Source organism: Mus pahari, chromosome 9 (genome assembly GCF_900095145.1).
Source record: "Mus pahari chromosome 9, PAHARI_EIJ_v1.1, whole genome shotgun sequence".
In the NCBI taxonomy this organism is placed as follows: Eukaryota; Metazoa; Chordata; class Mammalia; order Rodentia; family Muridae; genus Mus; species Mus pahari.
In genome coordinates, this window is record NC_034598.1 from 47,970,147 (window position 1) to 47,980,464 (window position 10,318).

Below are 10,318 nucleotides of genomic sequence, written 5' to 3' on the forward strand. Positions count from 1 at the left end.
TTTATGTGGAGGTCTTTGATCCACTTAGACTTGAGCTTTGTACAAGGAGATAAGAATGGATCGATTCTCATTCTTCTACATGATAGCTGCCAGCTGTGCCAGCACCATTTGTTGAAAATGCTGTCCTTTTTCCACTTTATACCAACTCTTAATGACTTCTTGCCTAGATTAGTGCATCCATCAATCTTCATTGCAAATGGATGGAAATTAATACTGAAACCCACAACTAACCAAAGTGTCCATGAGAATAGGCTATGGAGTGCTCAGCCCCAAGCAAGACACCTGTATCATACCCCCATTTTCCCAAGGCTCAGGGATCATTTGGAAGTAGGGGTGGATGACTATAAGGAAATAATATTTCCTGGACTCATCATGACAGTCACATATATGAATTCAAAGCAATTGATACAGCATGTACAATATTTATGAAGGTCTAAGTGGATAGAAATTCAACATGGAAATTTATTTTTCTTGAAGGGTTCAGTCCTTAGCGGGTTTACTACCCTCCAATGGAGGCAAGACATCCAAGAATATATGGGCAGATTGTACTTGATGAGTTTCAAAAAACAGACATAAAGTAGGGTGGTTATAGAAGGAGGCAGAAGGGGGAGCAAATGTAACTTAAATACATTGTAAATGGATGATGAAAAGCACATAACATACACCATACATCTCTATGGTCATTGTTTAGATAACACTTTTATGTAATTAAGTGCAAAAAAGCAAGTTATAACTGCAAATAATAAAATAATATTTTTACTTTTAAATATTCATGCTGCCATTTATTTCCAAATATTAAAAGGAAACTTGTTTCAAGTTTTTTAATGTTTATGCTTTATCACCTTAATGCCTGAGAAAAATAGTAGTTGCAACAGCCTTACAGTCTTTCACCTTTCATTTATGATAAGGAGAAAAACACAGGAGATGCCAGCCACTTCTTGACCATATAAATTTTTCCCTTGTGTCTTTGGTCTGTACCTGCTGCATCTTTGTGTCTCTAAGGACACTGTCCCTACTACAGCAACGTTCAGGACTTTTTTGCCCAAGTTCATTATAGATACTCATTAGTGAGGTCTGAACATAGGTCACTGAGGACTAAGATATTTATTTATTTAGTTTCAGGTTTAGGAAATAAATCAAATGCAAATTGTAACAGTGGAAAAAAAACTATCCAAAGAAATCATCATATTAATGCTTTGGAAAAAAAAGAAGACAAAATTTGCAGTTATGTTTTATTTTTGACCAAAAGAAATCTAGAATATATGCCTGGGATAAAAAAGAACCAAAGTCCTGATTAAGAAAATCTGTCCAGTGTGTTGGAGATGAAAAACTCTGGAGGGTTTGTAGGGCTAGGCCTTCTCACAGCGTGAGAGAAAGTTGGGATCAGTACACTGAAACTAGAAAGTTCTACATGAGCCTTTGCTGGTAGGTTCTCTGTATCAAATCAGACTCCAGACTTGTTAAAGAATCAGCTGACCCTACGACTAGCTGTCAGAGGAGTAAACACAGAGGCTCTTCATTCAACTTCATATGTGGCGATGATTTTTTCTGGTAAGCACGTTGGACCTGACATAATAAAATCAACTGCTGTAATTATTTGTATAAATTTTGCATGAAGATACACAGATTGTTCTGAGTTGTATTTTAATGGTGCTGTTTTTTCATCAAAGTGTAAATATCATGTGAATTTATGGCCAGTCGCTGTGATTTCATAACCTCACTCTCCTGTTTAAAGAGAAAAGATGTAGAATCAAGAATCATCCAGTGTGATCATTTATCCTGATGTGGGCAAAATTGGCTCTCTGAAAACTTTTTAATAAAAAAAATTCTTTGGAAGATGTAATTATTTTCTAAAGCTTTGCCTCTTAAAAGCTAGAATATATTTGCCCTTAGTGAAGTAAATGAAGGTTGTTTTGTAGCCAGGGCTGTCACACAGCAGCACAGGAATAAGCAAGTTACCACACACTAACTCCAGGAGTAGACACTCAGAAGACATATGGTGACAACAGGAAGGAAGCTAAGAACCGTCCGCTCAATTGATTAAAATCATTCATTCTTTATAGAACCTAGGAATGCATGGGTCTTCCAAAACCACTATTGGCTCTCCTTCCCATTGATGGTGACAGTAAACCTGCCATATAATTTAGGGGAATGCAGCCTTCATCTCTTGAGGCAGTAGATGTTTTAAGGCAAAAGGACAACTGTCCACATAAGATGCAAGGATTATTAGGAAAATGTGGACAGAATTGTTTTCTCTTCATCCTCAAATACTGGAAATAATCATTCAGAAACTAATATACACTTCATTCAATGTGCTAGTGAAACAAAGTGTCACCTGAGGAAAAAATGGAGCAGCTATTACTCTAAATCAAAAATTAGGAAGTCTTTAACTCTTGTTTTCATTTGTTACTAAAATATCCATTGAAGAAACAGAAATGGAAAATACAAGTGAAAACCTGTAGATAATGGTGGTGAAACCCTTAAATGGAAACTGAAAAGCTGACTATTCCATGGTATAATTTTATGAATGAAAACCTCATAGATCAGAACCCATATTATGGTGTAGTTTTATGAATAAAAACCTCAAAGACCAGAGCTATATCAAAGACAAGAAAACTGCCAAATATCTTGAAAAGAAAACACACACACACACACACTCACAAAAAAAAAAAAAAAAACCAGCTCTTGGAGACAGAAGCAGGCAGGCAGATCTCTGTGAGTTCAAGGCCAGTCCAGTCTATATAAAGAGTTCCAGGCCAACCAGCACCAGATAATGAGACTGCATTTAAAAAAATATTGAAAAAGAGAGGTATATTTAACATATTGTACTGTGGCTATATGACTATTATTACTGCAACACAGTCACACTATAAGTTCAGGGGAAAGTACTGCAAATCTCATAAACAACTTTCTGGTACATAAAGGTTCTATATAGATGTAGCATTTGCTATTGAAGGTACATTTCAAGAATTATGACACTATAAAAACACTCTTTGTAGATATTTTAACAGTCTTAAATAAATAGATGCATAACAGCATATAAGAAATTATTTTAAAATTTAGCATGTGTTCATATTATTTTTAATACAGGTAAAATTTTGAAATCATAACAGTTTAAAATGTAGTGTGGTAAATTAAATGGTCTTAAGTGCATTTATGGAGATGCAAAAATATTTGCTGTATATTATCATGTAAATAACACGAACATTATATATTAAGGTATGTGAATTCCTTGACTTCTAACTTGAATATACTGCTGACAGATGTCTCAAAAGAAAGCTAAAGTTTCCAGTTATAATGACATCTAATGCAAGGAGGAGATGGCACTTAGCATTTTGAACAGCCAGCATGTAAAAAAGTAATGACTTCTTTCACTGGTAACGCTCTTGTTTCAAATACAAAAAGAAAATATCAAGATCAAATTTAAAACATGCAAAAATGTTGAAGTTAAAATCAATGACAGGAGCTGAGTTAATAGCTGAGTGAACAAAATGCTTGCCAGCATAAGGACCTGAGTTCAGATCCCCAGCGACCACATAAAAAGCCAGGTGCTGTGTTGCACACCTGTAATCCTCGGGAAGATCTGTGGTGTTCACTGGCTACCTCACTTTACCAAATCAGCAAACCCCAGGTTCAGTGAAAGATTTTATCTCAGAAAATAAGATGGAGAGGAATAGAGGAGGATACCTGATGTGAACCTCTGGGCTCCAAATGCACACACATGAACTCCTCTAACACACATGTATACATGTGTATATCATACACAGACACAAAACAGTCTGTCAATGACAAAACTATTTACAGATGAAGCCCAAAATGAATGTAATGCCCTTTCAGTGTGTAAGACAATGGTGTGGGTATGTATATACTGATAAGGTGTTTCTTACATGTGGATTACCAATCTAGGACTGTGTTCATTTGGGTTACTCTATGCGTTAAGAGAATAGAACAGTCCATGATTTCAATAAGCTTACTTTCTCAGAGAATAACCTGACACAGGAGCACAAATGAGCAATGCAGGCAATAGTTTTGGCAACTTTTAGTAAAGTGAAATTCAGACCATACATCGAAATAAGTAGATATTCAGAGTCAGAACATGGAAAGCATATGTAATATTTTTAACTTGATTTTGAACTTCATGGTATTAATACATTGTTAAAATATTTCCCATACTCAACACACTGAAATAATAAAGGACATATTTTTTCTTTTCTCAGCTTGGATAAACATTTTCACATGTAGTCAATTGTGTATTCCAGTAAACAGTGTGTATGAATTACACGCTAACAGAGAAATATAAAAATAATAAAGCAATGTAGAACTTTCAATTTAAAACAGAAAACTGCTTCACAAATGCATGTTTAATCATCGTGGCAAAAATGTAAGCTACAAGTTACAGCTAAAGTGAGAAAGCCTGCTCATGGAATCCTGATGAGTTGTTACTGCTTATATTTTAAGGACCAGATATTTCAGGAAAGGCATTTAAATGTGCACCTTTCAAATAAAAAAAATACTATACATATGAAGACAATAATTTTATTGAATCAGAACACATTGTTATTCAAATCTAACGCCACAAGAAAACCCAATTAGATATAGATTACAAGTATAAAATGAAGAATATGAATGTCATAACATTTAAGATGATCTTTAAGATACATCACAAACTGTGAAGCCAATAAACTAAATTATTGAATAGCTAAGCAGTCAAGACTATCAACAGTATCAGCTTCCACTTGCAGAAGAAACTATACAGGAATAAATTCACTATAACATTCACTGTTTACCGCTCTCTGGCTCCACCACTTTTCAAATAAGACATCGCTACTTTTTGTGTGAGGATTGAATAATTCAGTAGTTAGTGATGAAAAACAACACAATAACCACCTTCATTCTGCTGGGACTAACAGATGATCCTCAACTTCAGATTCCAATTTTTGTGTTTCTGTTTTTTGCGTACATGCTCAGCATAACTGGGAATCTAACTATCATATCCCTCACTATATTAGACTCCCACCTTAAAACACCCATGTACTTTTTCCTACAAAATTTCTCCATATTAGAAATTTCATTTACATCTGCTTGTATCCCTCGATATTTGTACAACATAGCAACCGGAGACAGGTCAATCACTTATAATGTTTGTGTCATTCAAGTGTTTTTTACTGATGTTTTTGGAGTAATTGAATTTTTTCTTCTGGCCATTATGTCCTACGATCGCTATGTGGCCATCTGCAAACCCTTGCATTATGTAAGCATCATGAGCAGCAGGGTGTGTCAGACGCTCGTGCTCTGCTGCTGGTCGGCTGGCTTACTCATCATACTCCCACCACTGACCCTTTTCCTAAACTTGAGATTCTGTGACTCAAATGTTATTGACTATTTCTTCTGCGATGCATCTCCTATCTTGAAGATTTCCTGCTCAGACACTTGGCTCATAGAGCAGCTGGTGATTGTCTGTGCAGTGCTGACCTTCATTCTGACCCTTGTGTGTGTTACTCTGTCCTACGTACACATCCTCAAGACCATTCTGAGATTCCCCTCTGCCCAGCAAAGGAAAAAGGCCTTTTCCACCTGTTCTTCTCACATGATTGTAGTTTTAATCACCTATGGAAGCTGTATTTTCATTTACATCAACCCTTCAGCAAAGGAATCGGTGGCCATCAATAAAGGTGTAGCAGTTCTGATGACATCGATTGCTCCCATGTTGAACCCGTTCATTTATACTCTGAGAAATAAGCAGGTTAGACAAGCCTTCAGAGATTCCTTCAAAAAGATTGCCATGCTCTCAGTGAAGAAAGAGACTGTTCAAATATAGAAATAAAATATTAATTAAGCATAAGCCATTAAAGTCCATATATGTGTGTCTTTTGTTGAATAAATCTGTATTTGGATGGACCTTCACAAAAAATTTTTGAGAAAGGAACAGAAGAACACATGTGATATAAAAACAGAGGTGATCGACACTATAAGGGAGGCCTAAGTGAGAATAGGGACTGGGGTTAGGGGAGAGGAGAACATGAGAGAAGAATTAACTTCAACTAATGATGTGTAAAAAGTATTAAAAAACCTACTACATTATAAGCTAATTAAAAAATATTTTAAAGGATTTTGAACATAGATACTCTGTCTGGATAGATTATACTGTTCCCAGAGGCTATGAGTTATGAAATTACAATTCTAGTGTCAGGTATGGGATAGCTACCTCTCTATGTCATTTTCATTAGAGAAGTCCCCAAAGACCTCCAAACGAATACAAGCTACTGCCTCTGTCTTGGCTACCCACCATAACCAGATGGCATATCTTTATGGTTAAAGGCATCATGCACTTCAGTTATAAAACATGGGATAAATCAACCTAGAACTGAGCTAGAAGCTTCTTTCCTAATGATTAGCTTTTGTAGTACTAAAAGATGCCCTGCAGGGTACTGGGGGAAATATCTATCAATTTCTTACCCAAAACAGGCCTTTCATACTGTACTAATATTAACATTCTATGTGAGATGTACTGGTACACTCAATAGTGGTATATATGCTACAGGAATAGTCAACCATTTTCTGATTGCATTTAAGATCCTCCCTACTGGAAGAAATTCATGCCAGGTAATTTAGATATGGTAAGTTAATGACTAGAGAAGTCATAGACCCTAAGTGGTGAACCTACTACTGCCATTTAGATAAATGAGCATGTCAAACTGGCTTATAAATATTTGTGTTTATTCTCATAAATTAGTGCTGCCTTCAATGCTGGTCAGAGTAGCATCTTTTGAAGGGGTCAAAGACTCATAATTGGTAAAAGTGCTGGGAATAAGTGTCTGTTGAGTGGAGGCTAGTGAGATAACTCAGCAGTTAAGAACACTGGCTGCTCTTCCAGAAATCCTAAGCTCAATTCCCAGCAACAATATGGTGGCTCAGAACCATCTATAGAGAAATCTGATGTCCCCTTCAGGCAGGCACATGTATATGCAGCAGAGCACTCATACATTAAATAAAAAAAATTTTAAGTGTCTGTTCAAATTGTAGAATGGAGCCTGAAGGAAAGACCACCCAGAGACTGTCCCACCTAGGGATCCATCCCATATACAGTCACCAAACCCAGACACTATTGAGGATGCCAAGAAGTGCTTGCTGACAGGAACCTGATATAGCTGTCTCCTGAGAGGCTCTGCCAGAGCCTGACAAATACAGAGGCAGATGCTCACAGCCATCCATTGGACTGAGCACAGGGTCTCCAACGAAAGAGCTAGAGAAAGGACCCAAGGAGTTGAAGGGGTTTACAGCTCCATAGGAAGAACAACAATATGAACTAACCAATGCCCCCAGAGCTCCCAGGGACTAAACCATCAACCACAGTACACATGGTGGGACTCATGGCTCCACTGCATATGTACCAGAGGATGGCCTTGTCAGGAAACAATGGGAAGAGAGGCCCTTGGTCCTGTGAAGGCTTGATGCCCTAGTGTAGGGGAATGCCAGGGTGGTGAGGTGGGAATGGATGGGAGGATGGGTGGGTTGGGGAGCACCCTCGTAGAAGCAGAAGGATGGGATAGGGGGTTTCCAGAGGGGAAACCTGGAAGGGGGATAACATTTGAAATGTAAATAAATAAAATTTCCAATTTAAAACAAAAGAAGACATATATTACTACCACCTGAGGATTTAAAAACACCAAGGAAAGAGAAATACACAAAAACCAAACCATGAGGGTAGAGGACAGAGAAGGATGCTGTGAAATGCTCCCTTCTGGACAAGAGATGGAAGGTACACTCATGAACTCACAGCAGCTGTGGTCTCCTGGACAAAACAGAGATCACTGAAATTCCAGCAAGGATGAAGGAAGAACATAAGAGGACCCACCCCTGTTGAGGGGTTATTAATAGTTATTGTTTATTGAGTGATTCATATTGAAGGGAGTAATTTTCCTTCAGGGATAAAGTCACCAATAAATTGCCCATCACCAAGAAAATAATCCCAAATCTGTATACATGTAAGCTACTCTAATTATAAACTCACTTTGTTGTAAAGAATTAGAAGGAGGAAGAACAGGGGGAAAGGAAACAAAGGGAGAAGGGCATGAAAGGAAGAAGGGGATGTGTTGAGAAGAATTGCAGAGGGAGTCAAGGGGCAGAAGGGATGAATTGAAGGCTGAAAAATCATTCACTGATAAAATGCTTGTTATATGAGTTCAAGAATCAGAGTTTAGATCTAGAACCCACATAGATGCAGGATGTGCATAGTGGCTTACTCAAGAAAGACAGGGGACCACCAGAGCAAGCTGCTATGGAGACTAACATATCACTGAGCTTCTGGCTTTGACCTAACACACTAATGTCTGGCATAAGCACATGCGTGAACACACACACACACACACACACACACACAGGCATGCACTTTCACTTGCATGCACTTGCACACATGCACACACATATGTACCCACACAGGTTTTCCCATACATGTGCAAACAGACATAGGTGCATATACAATACACACACACACACACACACACACACTCAAAATACAAAAAGAAACAGGCAAATTCAAAGTGAATATGAACAAAATAAATTATATACATGTACTGTCTAGCTTTGTGTCAACTTGACACAGCTGGAGTTATCACAGAGAAAGGAGCTTTAGTTGGGGAAATGCCCCCATGAGATCCAGCTGTGGGGCATTTCCTCAATTAGTGATCAAGGGGGAGAGGCCCCTTGTGGGTGGGACCATCTCTGGGCTGGTAGTCTTGGATTCTATAAGAGAGCAGGCTGAGCAAGCCAGGGGAAGCAAGCCAGTAAAGAACATCCCTCCATGGCTTCTGCATCAGCTCCTGCTTTCTGACCTGCTTGAGTTCCAGTCCTACATCCTTTGGTGATCAGCAGTGGTATGGAAATGTAAGCCGAATAAACCCTTTCCTCCCCGACTGCTTCTTGGTCATGATGTTTGTGCAGGAATAGAAACCCTGACTGAAACAATACATGTATAATCTTGTCAATAAATAAAACAATTCTTTTTTTACAGTTTTTTGTGCCCAAACACACTCCACCACATAAAATTACTCTTTTAATCTCTGAGCAAATAAACATTTTTCAGGATAAATTCCCAATCAGAACAAATCTTACTTTTCTAGTTAGTGCAATCCTTCCAACGTAGCAGTCAAAAGTTGAAAAGAAAGCAAGAAAGTAAGAAAAATGTAACTCCCATAATGAAACAAAACAGTATATATTAAATTTCTTAGACTTCTGAGAAAATAGATTGGAGTTCCTAATAGATCTTCCAGCTCAAATGATACTGAATAGTTTAATGGATTAAGTTTTAAATGCTTTGAGTGATGACAGTCAAACAGAAACAAAATTATAGTGTCCATGATATCAACTCCTAGAATTATAATCATCCCAAACCCAGATACCTAGATGCCAGAAAAAAAACTACAATCAACAACAGCCAGAATAGTATGGCCCCACTAGAGCCCAGCAACCCTACTACATAAGCTCTGAGAATTGCGATATAGATAAAGCATAAGACAAGGGCTTCAAAATAGCTATTATGAATATTTTCAAAGATGTTTAAAAAGATATGAACCATTAGTGAAATCTGTGTAAACAAAAATGGAATAAAACTAAGAAAGCTGATCAAGTCACAAAAGGCCACAAGCAGGCCGCCAACTGGGGACCAAGTACCATGGCTCACAAGAAGCAATTGATTTATTTTGTCACAGCAGCAAACCACTCTCTGATACCAATTTCTGTATTAGACAGGCTTCTGTTGTTGTGATAGAATACCATGACCAAAGAAACTTATAGATGAGTTAATTTTGGCTTATGGTTCCATATGAAGAGTCCATAATGGCAAGGGAGGCATGTTAGCAAGACACTGCAGCAGGAAACTGGAAGATCATACTTGAGACAAAACCAGAAAGCAGAAAATGCAAACTGGAATCAGAGCAAAGCTAAGATCTCCCCCAAAACACCCCTATCCTGTGACATACTTCCTCCTGCAAGGTCACACCTTCCCACAACCTCCATGAACAAGCCACCAACTGGAGACCAAGTGTTCCTACAGGGGACATTTCTCATTCAAACCACCACACCCACCACATGCCATCATATTGGAGACATGGATAAGACCACTGGGTGGAAAAACTCAACACACACTTTCCATCCTCAAAAGTCTTCTCTGATTATCTAAGCTTCCACAGGGTAAGAGTAGATAGGCATCAAACTGAACAGTTAGAGAAGAGGCTGTTTTACTTACATTAGTCACCAAATTTACTTCCCCATAATAAACATACTACTCAGCTATAAAAAACAAAGAATTTATGAAATTCTT

The 10,318-nt window shown here is 37.8% G+C and overlaps 1 protein-coding gene across 1 annotated transcript; it reads left to right on the top strand.

Moving 5' to 3' along the window:
- Window positions 1-4,864: 4,864 nt before the first annotated feature.
- Window positions 4,865-5,818, top strand: LOC110326844 (olfactory receptor 6C2-like). The gene has a single exon (XM_021205453.1). The coding sequence runs from the start codon at window positions 4,865-4,867 to the stop codon at window positions 5,816-5,818; it is 954 nt and encodes a 317-aa protein (XP_021061112.1).
- The last annotated feature ends 4,500 nt before the right edge of the window (window positions 5,819-10,318 follow it).